General features: G+C 35.5%; 1 protein-coding gene across 1 annotated transcript in view; it reads left to right on the top strand.

Moving 5' to 3' along the window:
- MMUT (methylmalonyl-CoA mutase) overlaps positions 1 to 15,773 on the top strand; it is a 36,129-nt gene extending 20,356 nt beyond the window's left edge. Inside the window, exons 9-13 of the mRNA XM_039222907.1 lie at positions 965 to 1,080; positions 4,192 to 4,323; positions 5,799 to 5,946; positions 9,710 to 9,877; positions 15,447 to 15,773. Of these exons, the coding sequence (XP_039078838.1) occupies positions 965 to 1,080; positions 4,192 to 4,323; positions 5,799 to 5,946; positions 9,710 to 9,877; positions 15,447 to 15,575 (693 nt within the window). The 3' untranslated portion in view covers positions 15,576 to 15,773. The remainder of the gene's footprint in view (positions 1 to 964; positions 1,081 to 4,191; positions 4,324 to 5,798; positions 5,947 to 9,709; positions 9,878 to 15,446) is intronic.
- Positions 15,774 to 16,346: the final 573 nt, after the last annotated feature.

Below are 16,346 nucleotides of genomic sequence, written 5' to 3'. Positions count from 1 at the left end.
TTAGACTGAATGTACCACTATCATCTTCTATTTTTTCCTATTACAGTTAATGGCATTATTTCCATTTTCACCCCCAATCAAAAGATAATGACTCCTCTCACACATTTTTATCACCTTTTTTAAAAGGTCCTCCTTAGGATATAGCATTTTATTTTGAGTCACTGCCAAAGTCTCAACATATATTATATTTGGAAAAGCCATTTTCTTCTCTCTTATATGTTACACTTTTATTAACTCTGTACCCTTACAGCTTGAGGCATTCCATTTACCATAAATGATGTTAAACTTTATTTCAGGCAAGAGAGAAACTCAGTAATGTTAATGATGTTGGGTTTTTCCTTGCCTTTAATATAAGATTTCTGATCAATTTCTGCTTATAGATATGATTTTAGTAGCATCTTGAGTAGTATCATATTTAGACTGTTTTATAGGTGGTGCAAACTTGTAAAAAATTGGATTTTAGGTAATTTTGTTTAGGCAGGTTGTTGGCAGAGCAGAGTAGAGCTAGGATCTGAGGGGGAAAGGTTTTGACAGTGTTTTTTATTGTCTTTCTGTGTCCATTGCAGTATTTCTCATCATCTCTGTCTCTTTCTCTTTGGATTATTCTTAAATGAAGAAAAACAATATACATACATATTATTACCAATATATTGTTAGTTAGCTAAGGAAAACAATGTAAAACAAATATTCTCTGTGTTGTAATCTGTTATTAATCATTGCCCTGTGTATTTCTGATTTGTCAGGGTTATGCAGAATTCAGTATTATTTTAAATGTTTATTGAATGAGTAAATGAATAAATTGAATGAATATCAGACCTAGCATACATATTTTTCTCTACTTTTTTTATTTTGTTTTTGAGGTTAAGAATATGGAACAATTTACATATGTATCAGTGTCTAATTTCTGATCTCTGTTTTTTTCTTTTTTCATATAAATTGACCCTTTTCTTGACCTTTTCTTAAGGTCAAATCCTGCAGGGATCAAGACTTGGCTGAACGATGTCTTGCTGCATTGACTGCATGTGCTGCCAGTGGAGATGGGAATATTTTGGCTCTTGCAGTGGATGCAGCTCGTGCAAGGTGAGGATACTTAAGTTTGGAGACTTCCAAATACTGGAAGTTGACCAGTTTAGGGGTGCCAGGGTGACTCAGTTGGTTAAGCATCTAACTCTTGATTTAGGCTCAGATCATGATCTCAGGGTGGTGGGATTGACCTCATTGTGCTCTGTGCTGAGCGTGAAGCCTGTTTAAGATTCTCTCTCTCTCTCTCTCTCTCTCTCTCTCATTCTCTTTTTCTGAAATAAAGAAAATTTTTAAAAAGTTGACCAGTAGAGATTTTCAAAGTGTACTTAAATAAAAGGTTGCTTCTATAAACCATGTGAGCCTAAAAGAAAATATTGGAAATCCAAATGAAGTTAATTTTTGTTTTTCTTAAGTATCTGTGCACTTGCAGCATTCATATGTTTTTTAAACATGTAAACATTAAGAGGCTTTTATCCTTCTAAGTAAAATTTTAAAAATGAAACATTAACACTTAAAATATAGCAAGCACACAGATGTCAGGTGTTGATAAAGTCCATCTTACTAGTAACTAGCTAATATAGATCTAAACAAAACTATAAATAGATGAGCAAAACAGGGCAGAAGTGATCGATTTTTGTCAAATTCAGTTACTGGCAAAATAAGGTAGAACTGTCGAGGTGCGTGTGCTCATTTCTCCTCTCCAGAGTAAAGGTGAGGTCGGTCATCTCAGCAGTTAGATGGTAACAAATTATGAATAGATTCATATATGTTCTTCACCAAGAGCATCATGAAACCTCTGAGCAGCAGACATGCGTAAGCCCTCTCCTTTCCTTCATGGGATGGAAGGTGGTGGGCTCACCACCCCAGGAACCCATGTGCCACAATGTGGTACAGGTCACCATGCAGCTGGGCGGCTGGCTGGCCCAACAGCGGGGCCTCTGAAGACATTTTATTCATTCACAATACTCGGACAGCACCAGGGTTTAAGCAGATAGAGCCTGATTCATGATACTCCTGGGTCCAGTCGTGTCCCACCTGCCTATTCTGGAAGCATGTGGAGCTATTAAAGGTGTATTAAAAATCAACAAGCAGATTTTGATTTAGAGTTCATTAACGCATAAGTCCTTAGTTTTCTGTTTAGCAACTGGTTACTAAAGCTTTCTTAAAAAATTTTTTTAATGTTTATTTTTTGAGAGAGAGAGAAAGACAGTGTGAGTGGGGAAGGGGTAGAGACACAGAATCTGAAGCAGGCTCCAGGCTCCAAGCCTTCACACAGAGCCTGATGCGGGGCTGGAACCCACAAACTGTGAGATCATGACCCGAGCCAAAGTCGGATGCGCAACTGACTGAGCCAACCAGGTGCTCTGGTTACTAAATCTTTCTAACAAGGTTTGGGAAAGGGTCAAAAGTATTCATAGATGAGAAAAGGTGAACCAGCCTTTCAAGAATTACAGCAAGTGATTACAGAAAAACCCACTGACACCCTTTAGAGGCAGCTAAGCCTCCTTTACCACCCCCAGCAGGATGGGTGGAATATAGTAATACTGTGGATTTCCCCTGGCCCAGGACATTTGAAGCTATTGTAGAGAATCCATGTCACTCATTTGCAGGTTGAAAGGTTTAACATATTTTCAAGTATAGACATTTTTATTTTTGACCACACAAAACTATCCTTTGTCCAGAGGTAGGCAATGCTTCTATCTTCCAAAGCTATTCATGGATATCTTTGAATAGATCTCCCAAAATAAAGGGCAGTCATTGCTTTGCATCATAGGACTTGTGGAAAAGCAAGTGAACCACAGAAAGTCTTCTCTCAGTACATGATGTCACTAATGAATTATTTTTGCTTTTGTTATTTATTCCTTAATATAATGAACTATTTTTTTTAACGTGTTTTAAGTGCTTAAGAGGTAGAATAAATAGTATGTGGGTTGGGTTTTTGTTTTTATTTTTGTTTTTCAGTTCTAACTTCTTAAAAAAATTAAGATAACTTCTGTGCTTAAAATCTTCCAGTGGCTTCCCATCACTTTTAAATTAAAATCTAACCTAACAGTGGTCTGCAAGACTGTGTGAGATGTGACTCCGGCCTCTCTCTCTGACCTAACCTTATTCTACTTCCTTCATTATGCTGTGTCCCCAGTGTCTTTCTTTCTATTTTTAAAAATAGAACATGTTTTGTTTTGTTTTTTATCTCTCAGAAACTTTGCATTTAATATTCTTTTTCAAACACTTTTCCATTCTCCTTTATATTCCCTTGAGTGTCTCCTTCTCATTATTTAGGTCTTGGTTCAGAAGTTTTATCTTCATTATCATCAGAACAGTTTTCCAAGACACCCTATTTCACATGTGTTCATAGTACTTACTATCATATGAAATTCTTATTCATTGATTTGTGTGCATATGTATTGTCTGTATTCCATGACTAGATGGTAAGCTCTATGAGAGTAGGTTCCTTCCTCGCCCCCCATCCACCCCGGTCTTATTTATCACCATGTGTCTGGCATTTAACATGCTTGCCCCATATTAGACATTCAATAAATGTTGAATGAATTGATAAACAAATGAATGGAATATGCTAAAAGACTTACTTTTAATCAAAAAGTATCAGTGGGAATCTTGTTCTTTGTCCAGTTGTTATTTTTTTAAAATTTTTAATGTTTACTTATTTGGAGAAGAGGTGAGGGGGGAACGGCAGACAGAGAAGGAGTCACAGAACCAGAAGCAGGCCTCCAGTACCCTCTATTTCTTCTTTAGCGTATGAAAATCCCTTTGGAAACTTCCCCTTGACTTTACCTCCCCAACTCCCAAGTATATACTCAGTCTTTCCTTATTATCCCAGGGCAGCTCTTCCTGTCCAGAGGTCCTGTCCTTGTGCTTTAATAAAATCATCTTTTTGTACCCCCCCCCCAAAAAAAAAGAGAGAGAGAGAGATTACTATGTATAGAGGCATCCAGAATCATTTTTCATAAGTATTCTGAGGAAAGATGCTTTCATCAGTGCAGTAAAAAACATTCTTATTAAGTGAGATAAGTCAGAGAAAGACAAATACCATAAGATATTTTTACTTAGGTGATAAAATGTGTCTAATTTTATTGAACATTAAAGAAGTAAATATTTTTATCTCAATGATGTTAACACAACCTCTATTTTATTATTTTAATATTTTAGATGTACAGTTGGAGAAATCACAGATGCTATGAAAAAGGTATTTGGTGAACATAAAGCTAATGATCGTATGGTGAGTGGAGCCTATCGCCAGGAATTTGGAGAAAGTAAAGAGATCTCATTTGCTATCAAAAGGTAATATTGAGATTTCTTAAACCAGAATGTCATCTTTTCTGTTAACATAATCCCTATGAATCAGTCGTGGGCTTAATTTTCTCACATAACATTTGGAAAGCATTTAAATTGATTTTCCCATTAGTCTATAGGTTTACTAAAATAATATTTTGATTTTTCACCATAGTTCCCTTTAGGAGCTTCTAATTAAAACAAATGTTTGTTGAACTAACATTGATACTCCTTCATATCTCCCAGGTGCTTAAATTTCAGTCTCCTTACTACAGTATACTTACATTCATAAGTTTGTTCGAATTGTTTAATTGTCAAATAGTTGTAAAATAATTTTCATGTTTGAAAATAAATATTTGGTTGCCATCTATGCGTAAGTTAAAAATCAGTCTCACTGAACAGACAGTAAATAGCATTGTCAAACATGATTATGAACTATAAATTAATACAAATTGATCATGCTTTCCATGTGTAAATCTAGCTTCCTGATGATAGTTTTTCTCAACTTTTATAACAAATTTTCCACTTTTTATGTCACTACTTATAGATGAGATAAATACCAAAACATCCAAGGTGAAAGTCATCAAAATGGAATTTTTTTTTCTCTTAACAAAAACAAATATAGTATTTTTTCATCTCAGCTATAAATTTATTGGTTTAAGCTGACAGGTATTTTTTTTTTTTTTTTTTTTTTTTTACAAATAGTTTATTGTCAAATTAGTTTCCACATAACACCCAGTGCTCATCCCCACAAGTGCCCTCCTCCATGCCCATCCCTCCCTCCCCCCCACATCCATCAGTCCTCAGTTTTTGTCAGCATTCAAGAGTCTCTCATGGTTTGCCTCTCTCCCTTTCCCCCACCATTTCCCCCCTTCTTCTCCCGATTGGTCCTCTGTTAAGTTCCTCCTAGTCCTCCTATACGTGCACACATATGATATTTGTCCTTCTCTGCCTGACTTATTTCGCTCATAAGCTGACAGGTATTTTGATTATATGTCATTAGAAATCACCACATTGTAGTCGGCTTAGAGGAGTTCACACTTGTGATGGGTAGGTGAGATATGGACAGCCCAAAGCAGCCAGTGAGTTACATTTGTATAAATAACTGTGAAAGCACTTTTAAGTTTATATTTAAATATTTATGCATATTATATGCTAGAGACTGGTTTAGGAAGGCCGAAAATTGCCATTGTCTCATCTTGCTTCACTCTCATGTTCTCAAGTGTTATGGGCTTACAGGCTGGGCCATCTTTCGGACCTTCCTCTGTGGGGAAGGTGGTAAGCATATCCAGGTTTTAATGGAATTCTCAATGTAAAATAGAGATATTCATAAAATGTGAGTAACATATATAAAATAGGTATTTTTAAATAAACTTGATTTACTATGAATAAATTATAGATTTTATATCTTAGTTTTGGACAATTAATATATAACTGTTTTATTTTATTTTTTAAATGATGATTATATTTTAAAATATTCTCAGGGTTCATAAATTCATGGAACGTGAAGGTCGCAGACCTCGTCTTCTTGTGGCAAAAATGGGACAAGATGGACATGACAGAGGAGCAAAAGTTATTGCTACAGGATTTGCTGATCTTGGTTTTGATGTGGACATAGGTCCTCTTTTTCAGGTACTGAAAATGTTGGAGTAACTTCAAAAAGAATGAAGTAAATCACTTATATTTAGAAAAAATAGTAAAAAGATGATAAACCATGATGATGTTTTTCAAGGTGTAAAAGAAGAAAATGAATTGAACAAATTCCTTAATTTATTTTTGAATGCTTGTAATCCAGTTAATTATGATAGAAATAAGAAAGAAATAGAATTTATGTTAATGTACTTGTTTCTCACACTTTGTAAAAATCAGTGTCTGTAACTAAATTGTTAATTGGGTTCTAAAACTGAAGATTACTTTCGAAGATCTCATAGTACTGTTTATTGAGATTTGTCTGATAATGTGTGGGAAAGGTAGCCCACATAGATTGACGGAAAATGTTTTGAAAGGGAAATCACCTATCAGAGTGAGAGCTTGATTCAAATTTAGATTTTCTTTTTTGTTACTCTCTAACAGTATTTTATTTAGTCAGAATATTTGACTCAATAGGATAATAATTTGTTGGAAGCAAATGAAGCTGGAATTCTCAATAGAATGATAGAACATTAATTTTCTCTATAACATATCTTTGGTTGAATACATTGTAATAATTTTCATAGTAAAGGCCTTACCCACTACATGCTTATTGGTCATCTACCAGATGCTAGGTTCTGAGTTGAATAAGACACTTTTTGTCATCAGGGAGGTTATAAACTCCTAACAGAGAAAGATTTACTTATCAGCAAACGCAGTAGAGTAATAATTACTATAATTAAAGTTTGGACAAAGAACTTGTCCAAGTATCCTAGGAACTTATGTTTGAGCTGTGCCTTTTGGAAGCTTAGAGAACAAGGCAGGGAAGGGCATGCTAGGAAAAAGGATTGGCCTGAGCAGAGGTGCAGAGCCATGAGAAGGCACGATGCCTTCAGGTAACTCTAGGACATTCAGTAACATTAGAATACAGTGCTTCGGATGGTGTGTATATTACAATGAATACAGCCTTGTATGCCATTCTACAGAGTGTGAACATTATCCCAAAGGTGTTTAGGTAGAGTGACAATCAAATTTATACTTTAGAAAGCTCACTTTCCAAGAAAGTCACTTTCTGAAACAGATTGAGAGAAGCTTCCTAGATGTAGGGAGTCCAGTTAAGATGTTCAGTAATGAGTGAGACGCAATGCAGGCCTTACCCAAGGACAGTGTCAGGGTCTTAGTTGAAGTCAGCTCAGATTGAAAAAAATGTAATGAAGGGGCTATTTACAGATAATGGAGGTAGGCTTAAGAAAATCAGCTTATGGAACATTCAGATGAAGACAGCCATGTAAATTGGATATACATGGCTGGAGCATAGAAGAGAGGCCTCTGTTATAAATAAGATTTTGAGACTTCTCAGTATGTAAATGGTACTTGAAACCATGAGAACTGATTTAACTTCCCATAAAGAGTATATGTAGCAATATGAGAACTTGAACATTAAAAGGAAAAAGAGAAGGAGGCAGCAAAGGAGGAAAAGGAAATGGCGTGAGTAGTGGGAGGTAGTGGGAAGGAGGAAGAAGAATTTCAAGGAGAAGAAAGTGCTGTTATTCCATGCTGTGGATGAGTCAGCTAAGATGAAGACTAAAAAGTATTGATTACGTTTTTACAAGTAAAGAAGTAACCTTCCTGAAGACGCCCGCCCTTTGTAGGATCTCCCGTACTCTAGAGTGTGTAGAAGAAATTTTTACTGTAAAGAGTTGGCGTGGACTTGTGGAGCTATGTCCTTAAACCGTGTTTGTAGGTAAATTGATAAATATGTTTAAGGTAGGTTTTGTTAAGAATCTCAAATATATTTTAGATTAAATAAATATATATATTGAGATTGCTTTCATTCTTCCTTTAAGTTGACGACTTTCCCATTCTAGTTTTTTATTTATATTCTGCTTCCCTTTTACTTTACATTTCTGTTTGTTTGCTTTAAATATTAACCAAATATAATACATTTCCAATATTTAATAGTGAGCTTTGGGGAAATAATTTTTTTATAAAATAAAAGTAATTAAAAACAATGATCATCCATTGGTACTTAAAAGAATTTTTCAAAGAGCTGAAAGTTCATTTCCCTATTGCATGCCACATATAAAAATAAAGTATGCCTTTTAGTACCACAAATTCGTTAACATGATCCTATACTATTTAAAAAGAAAGAAAGACTTATTTGTGGATGAAGGTACAATCCTGCAGTTCCGTGTCTGATTTCATTAAAATTAGATTTGGAGTGAGGCACCTGGGTGGCTCAGTCGCTTAAGCATCCGACTTTGGCTCAGGTCGTGATATCATGGTTCGTGAGTTTGAGCCTCGCATCAGGCTCTGTGCTGACAGCTCAGAGCCTGGAGCCTGTTTCAGATTCTGTTGTCTCCCTCTCTCTGAAACTCTCCCTGCTCACACTCTCTCTCTCTCTCTCTCTCTCTCTCTCTCCCCCCCTCCCTTTCTCTGTCTCTCAGAAATAAATAAAACGTTTTAAAAATTTTTTAAAAATTAGATTTGAAGTTTTAAAATGTTGAATATTTATTGACGTAAAATACAGTTTAATGTATATAAGCATAAAACATGGAACCAAATTAAGTGGAATTTTAATCTAATACATTTTGGTAACATGGATGATATAAATGGTCAATCATGTGTAAGTCAATTAGATTTCTTTTAACAAATCAATATCAAGAATAGGCACATTTTTTAATGGTCTTAATTTCATATGTTATATTTTTCACAGTCTAGGTTTTACCAATCTGCTGTGTGATTTACTTAGAGTCCCTCTTGAATGTGGCTTCATTACCAAAAGTATAGAGTCTTTTGTTTTCACACTGAAATTATGAGGCTTAAATTATTGCCAAACTAAGAAATTCTCAGATTCTGGTAATTTTTTGGAACTTAGGATTGTGCAGGTGGTTTCTGAGATAACCTTATCCTTCACCAGTTTCTCAGTTTACAGTATATTTACAATGAGGAACTTATATGTATCTTTTATACTAAGTGATTTAAATACATGTAAATTATCAAAAGCAAATGGCACAGACTCATTGCAGAGAATGAATATGATCTTGGGTAACTCAATTCATAATCGAATACATGAAAATATCCTTTATGATTCTGTATGCCACACTGGTTAAATCCAGTTAATACATGAAAAACGGTCTTCTTGGCATCATCCCTTCTCTTGCTTATGCATTTGCCTGGGTACTATAGCCCCTTAACTAGTTTCTAGAGTTCTTATGTTGTTTCGATTCGTATGTTGCTGTCGGTTCAGTGTCTCCATGGGAAACCGAGGTCCTGGAGCTTCCAAGTGTGCCATCTTGCTAACTTCCCTCTTTCTCATTCTAGTTTAAAGCCGGAGATTCACTTTTCACATTGAATTGTATGTTTAGTCTCTTACTTCCTCATAGAGACTATAACATGTTGTCTTGTACTGCATACCGACTCAAGAAATGTTGATAATGAAGACAACAGATGTATTTTTCAAAAATTGTAATGAAGCGATAATGTATTTTTCCTATATTCTTTATCTTAAAAGTTTTTTGTGGGGAACTATATTTTGATGTAACTTAAATCTGATTGATAAATTCTAGGGCTAGAAGCAATACAACACTGGTGTTTATTGCATCAATTAGATGAACTGGTATTTATGCTTTGAGAACGATGAAATATGAAGTTATAGTCACTTCAAGGAAGTGGAAAACCTTGGAGTGCTAATTAAGTAGATCACAGTTTTAAAATACTTTTTGGACCAAGTGATGATTTGTTTCTTTACTTTCTGATTATTTAGACTCCCCGAGAAGTGGCCCAGCAGGCTGTGGATGCAGACGTGCATGCCGTGGGTGTGAGCACACTCGCTGCTGGTCATAAAACCCTAGTTCCTGAGCTCATCAGAGAACTTAATGTCCTTGGACGGCCAGATATTCTTGTCATATGTGGAGGGGTGATACCACCACAGGTATTTTTCACCTCCTATATTTTTCTAGTGCTATGATGGGAATCCTGAGTAATAATATTTTATATGTAGTTCCCATTTACTGTATACTTTTGCTAAAGATAAATTTGTCGTAGATATTGATCTCAATTACTTCCTGGTGATTTTATTAAGTACATTGTAGTAAGAGTCCAGAAGTGACAGTGTTGAGAAGAATAGTAAACACAGTGCATATACTCAACCCCTAGCCACAGATAGAGTCAGCACTCTTTGTCCTGGTTATGAAGTGAGTCCTTTGGTTAACAGATCAACAGCACTTGCTTTTGTTGTCTTAGAGTAGCATGTTTCCATCCATGCATGTTGCCCTAACTCAGAGCTGCATCAGTTATATGGTCTTATAAAACCTCTTTCTCATTAAGGCTAATTTGATTGGGGTATAATTTTCTTAGATCCAAAAATATCCTAATTCAGAAATAAATGGAGTCAGCCTATTCTGAATTCCCCTGATGGAGAAGGAGTGGATTCTTGAACAAAAATGTGGATCCTCTTAGAAAAGGAGAAATGAATGCTAGGTAACAATCAGTGATGTCAATTAATTTATTAATGGGGTGGGAGGATACTTTACACATATTACCTTATCTGTCGGTTAAAATAATTAGTTAAGATCTAAATTTGGTCTGTTTCCAATCCATTTTTTAATTATGTCAAGTTTTCTTTTTTTATTGAGAGCAGAAAAAAATACAGAGTTAGAAGATATATGCGATTGCTCTAAGTAAATAATTGATAGGTGCTACAAAGACGATAGCAAAAATCTGTTGGTGAAATATGATCTTATGTCGAGGTCTACTATTTTTTTCCTCCATACCACTCAGAATATGAAATAGTTACTTATATACTACTCTTAAAATCAGAAACTGTATGTATGAAGTTGTGAGATTGATAATGTAGGACTAGTAAGCAAACTCTATATTATTCTTTCTAACAACACTTTACATAAGGTGATATAGCCAACACAAAACTGTTTTTGTTAACATAATTACCTATTATTTTAACAAATATAGTTGACTATTTGGGACTATAAAGGACTTTTATTCTTTATTGTCTACGTATGGAAACTTCTATCTATATTGCAGTTTTAGAGTCTATAATATCTGAGCTCTTAGACATGATATTAAAACTTAAGAACCAAAATAATTAAGGTACACAAAATACTGGAATGAAATATGAGTTGAGAAAAAAAAAAATAGCCTGTTATCTAAGTGAGCTGACATTTTCAAGAAATATATTTCACACGAGTTGTATTAATTCTCTGGATATTTGAATTACTCAGAACATTTGTAGGTGTTTTACATACCTTTATCCCTATCAGTTTAAAGACTAAAGATTATTTTCTATAATGACACACCTGTATGTTCATTAGTATCCTTTTAATATAATTGTAGCAGTCCACATTTTTACGTTTTTTTCATTGTTTGCAGTAAATACATAAAATAGTGCTATTACTCAGTTGAAAGTCATTTATATTTAAAATTAGGAAGCATTAATATATAGTGGTTAATCAAACAGACTGAGCCACTGCCATTGTGGAACTCACAGTTTCTGCAGCCTGATTAAATAGGTATGGCCTATCCTCACCAGTGTGTATTACTATAGACTGTATCTTCTAATCTTCTTAAAAGCAGTGGCTTCCAGATATTCTCAGCAAGGTTAACAGCCTCGTCTTGCCTACTTCTTTCATAATGAAGGCAATACGATATGCCCGGCCAGCTCAGTAGAGGATGTTTTAAAGTAACATTTTTTTTTTAATTGTTAAAAATTTTTTGAGAGAGAGAGAGAGAGTAGGGGAGGGGCAGAGAGAGAGAGGGAGATAAAGAATCTGAAACAGGCTCCAGGCTCTGAGCTGTCAGCACAGAGCCTGACGCTGGGCTTGAACTCAGGAACTGTGAGATCATGACCTGAGCTGAAGTCCAACACTTAACTGACTGAGCCACCCAGGCGCCCCTAAAATAACAGCTTTTTATTTGAAAATAATTTCAAACTAATAGATAAGGTACATAATGAAAATAGTACAAAGAACACCTGTATACCCTTTACTCAGATTTACTTGTTTCTCACATTTTATCCCCTCACTAAAGCGTATTTTACAAGGCTTATGTTAAGGCTGAGGTAAGTCAAAAAGCCCTTTTCCATTTGCAACATTTCACAGTCCTCTTCCCGGTGAGTTCACCTTCCAAAACCACAAGTCAGGTGAGATAACAAGTGGTGCGTGGCATTACTAGGAAAGATAGAATGAAATAACTTATCAATTTGGAGATAATTGTTATTGTTTCATCAAATTCTCTTATAACGCTTAAGTCTATAGCTTCTGCCCAAGAATAATGACATGTTTGAGGTGACTTTAATGTGTCAAATATTAAGGTTATAAAAATGATTAGAGGGTCGCCTGCGTGGCTTAGTCGGTTAAGCGTCCGACTTTCGCTTAGGTCATGATCTCGCGGTTCGTGGGTTCGAGCCCCGCGTCGGGCTCTGTGCTGACTGCCAGCTCAGAGCCTGGAGCCTGTTTCAGAGTCTGTGACTCCCTCTCTCTCTGACCCTCTCCTGCTCACGCTGTCTCTCTCTCTCTCTCCTAGAAATGGATAAAACATTAAAAAAAAAATTTAAAAAAAATCATTAGAAATGTTCTCTGCCCATAGCAGTTCAGACTTAAGAAAAGTTTGATATGATGTGTTAAGTGCCATTGCAGAATTATAGTATTATAAGAATATTATAAGGAAATAATAGAGACAGCAAAAAAAGTTGTTGGGGGATAATTCGCATGACCATGTAATTTATCACCTAAATGTGACCACTTTTGAGAATGAATATGGGTGCTTTAAAAAGGGTGCTGCAAGAACAGTTTAATTAAAAAATGAGCAGAGGATCTGAATAGACATTTTCCAAAGACATACAGGTGGCCAGTGGGTACGTGAAAAGATGCATCCGGGAAATGCAAATCAAAACCACAATGAGATATCACCTCACAACTGTTAGAATGGCTATTATCAAAAAGGAAAAAAATAAGAAATATTGGTGAAGATGTGGAAAAAGGGCACCCTTGTACACTGTTGGTGTGGATCTAAACTGATGTAGCCATTGTGGAAAACAGTACAGAGGTTCCTTAAATGAAAAATAGAACTGTCATGGCATCCAGCAATTCTACTTCTGGGTATTTATCCAAAGAATATAAAAACACTGATTCAGGGCGCCTGGGTGGCTCAGTCAGTTAAGCATCAGACTTCAGCTCAGGTCATGATCTCTCAGTTTGTGAGTTAGAGCCCCGTCTCGGGCTCTGTGCTGACAGTTCAGAGCCTGGAGCCTGCTTCAGATTCTGTGTCTCCCTCTGCCCCTCCTCGCTCATACTCTGTCTCTTTCTCTCTCTCTCAAAAATATTAAATTTTTTTAAAAGAAAGAAAATGCTAACTCAGAGATATATACCCCTCTGTTTTTTCCTGCATTATTTACAATAGCCAACATATGGAAAAAACCTAAGTGTCCATCTACACTGATGAATGGATAAAGAAGATATGGTATATATACAGCATGGAATATTATTTGGCCATAAGAAAGAATGATAGCTTATCTTTGTGACATCATGGATGGAACTAGAGGACATTATGCTAAGTGAAATAAGTTAGACAACAATAAATACCATATGATCTCACTTACATGCAGATCTTTAAAAAATGCAAAACCTGAGGCTCATACATACAGAGAACAGATTGGCTGTTACCAGAGGCAAGGGGAAGGGAGTTGCAAAATGAGCGAAGGTAGTCAACACCTACAGACTTCTAGTTATAAAAATAATTAAGTCACGGGGATGTAATATAAACCGTGATGACTATAGTTACTAATGCTGTAGGGTATGCTTAAAACTTACTAAGAGTAAATCTTAAAAATTCTCAGCACAAATATACATGCACAGTTTTCTAACCGGACTTACTGTGCTGATCACTTTTCAGTATGGACACAAATACTGAATCTTCATGTGGTACGCCTAGTGCCAATATGTTACATCAGTTACACCTCAACAGAAAAAGGACTTCTAAAGACAGAGAGGGTACTGCAGCAGTGAGCACAAACCAGAATGTCCCAGGACATGTGATCACCCTTGTGGATGGGGGTCAGGGATTTAGAGCATGTCCTAAAACTCAATAGTATAGCTATAGACACTCCAGCTTTTAAACAGAGTACAGCCTGGAGCAGTATTTGTGCCCTGAGAATCTTTTCACTCAGACTGTGTAAAATAAACCAACAATAGCAATAGCAACATGGGAGAATTTTTTTTTAATTAGCTAATCTTTGTTTCCAGGAAATCTGATTTCTTCACAAAGCCAAATTCAAAGCAGCATCCTTCACCCAAAGAAAAGAAAAACACTTATGAGAAAAGATAGATGCACTTCTGTGTTTCTTAAAGCATTATTTACAGTAGCCAAGATATGCAAGCAACATAAGTGTCAGTCTACTGATGAAATGATAACGAAGGTGTGGGCTGTGAAGGGCTTCATTTTCAAAAGAAATGATTATGACACCTAAATATTTTTATATGCAAATATGTTACGAGAGAAATATATGGCTGCAGTCACTGAAAAAGATTCAAACTATATTGAATATGTGTGTGTGTTATTAAAAACAGAATATTACAGAGTCATAAAAAGGATGAGATTGTGCCATTTATGACAACATAGATGGACCTAGAGGGTGTTATGCTAAGTGGAATAAGTCAGACTGAGAAGGGCAAGTACCATATGATTTCACTTTTATATGAAATCTAAGAAAATATGGTGAATGAATAAAGAGCAAAATGAGATTCTCTCTAAATATAGAGAACCAACTGGTAGTTGCCAGAGGGGAGGATGTAGGGGTTGGGTGAAATGAGTGAAAGGGAATGGGAAATACAGGCTTCCAGTTATGGAATGAATAAGTCAGCATAATAAAAGACACAGCATAAGGAATATAGGCAATAATATGATAATAGCGATCTAACAGGACAGATGGTAGCTACATTTGTGGTGAGCATAGCATAATGTATAAACTTGAATCACTATGTTGTACACCTGAAACTAATATAAATTGTGTGTCAACTTAACAAAACACTCTCCAAAAGAAAAGTATCACCGTTCACTAGCTGCAGACAAAATACCTTAGAGTAAATAAATAGCCTTGTAAACTCAAGCGTATAATGTGATACTAAATTTAACACAAATAATGACAAGTAGTAAAAATTTAAGAGAAAATTATATGGCTTAGGGCTCAGAAGTTCTCAATCAGTGGGCCATACAACTTCCTACCACATACTACACACTGGGGTATTTGGAAAAGGGGTGGAGTGTGCTTTATTCTTTTAATGACTTAGAGTAAAAGGCATGCTAGTGGCTGTTGTTAGCAATCCCAGTGAAAGAAGAATGTTTCAACCCCAGATGCCAGTAGTATACCAGTTGAAACAGTCGGGGGCATCAGGGACAAAGAAGAAAGGGCAGCATTTATTGTCCTTTTGTTTCATTTCCTTGAAATTAAATATTGTCTCTTCTATTAATTAAACAAATTCTTTCAACAGGATTATGAATTTCTGTTTGAAGTCGGAGTTTCCAATGTATTTGGTCCTGGGACTCGAATTCCAAAGGCTGCCGTTCAAGTGCTTGGTGATATTGAGAAGTGTTTGGAAAAGAAGCAGCAATCTATGTAACATCCTCTTTTTGAGTTAGCTTTTTTCTAGAATAGTCTTTCACTGATGATCAAAGAGTAAAACTATGTCTTCAGTTTAATTCAATGCCTGATATGTACTTTCCTAAAACTTTATATTAAAATGCCTGACTTAAGAATTTTGTGATAAGTGTGTATGTACAGTTTCACTTTAAAAATTAAATATGCTTAAAAACTCTAATACATGCTTAATACTTCATCAGGAACTCTAGACAATTTTATTTTTAAAAACTCATATTTATTTGAAGGATTTCTTACAAAAATATTTACTTTTTATTTAAAAAAATTAAAGTTTACCCCCCAAAATATCTGATTGGTCCCATTCTTCAGTTTAGCATTATATTGACTTGAGCATGAAAAAATAAAATCGATATATGAATAAAATAATTACAGCTATCCTGGAAAAAATAAGGAAGCGTATTTATGTGGAGAAGCATATTGTGGTTGTGGTCCTCAACCAAACTCTACCTGAATATTTCAATAAGAATATTAAGTTAGACCCAAAGGTTGAAATGGGGGAGAAACGGCCAAAATATTGCTTCATATCTGACTTTACTTTCTTCCTGGGCATGAACATGTGACTTTGTCATTGCTGGGCTTGGCTCAAGACCCAGGAAAGTGGATGTTTATGAATATTCCCTAAAATGAATGTGCTTGGGTTGTTAATATATGGCTTTCTCCAGAATGATGTTGTAAGCTGGGAGTACAGAAGCTAATGGTACAGTCCAAGTCTTAATTAAGGCTTGAGAACCAA

This window comes from Hyaena hyaena, unplaced genomic scaffold, assembly GCF_003009895.1.
Source record: "Hyaena hyaena isolate Hyena2069 unplaced genomic scaffold, ASM300989v1 scaffold_1224, whole genome shotgun sequence".
NCBI classification, from domain to species: Eukaryota; Metazoa; Chordata; class Mammalia; order Carnivora; family Hyaenidae; genus Hyaena; species Hyaena hyaena.
Note: the sequence above shows the minus strand (reverse complement) of the source record. Positions and strands in the feature narration are given on the sequence as shown.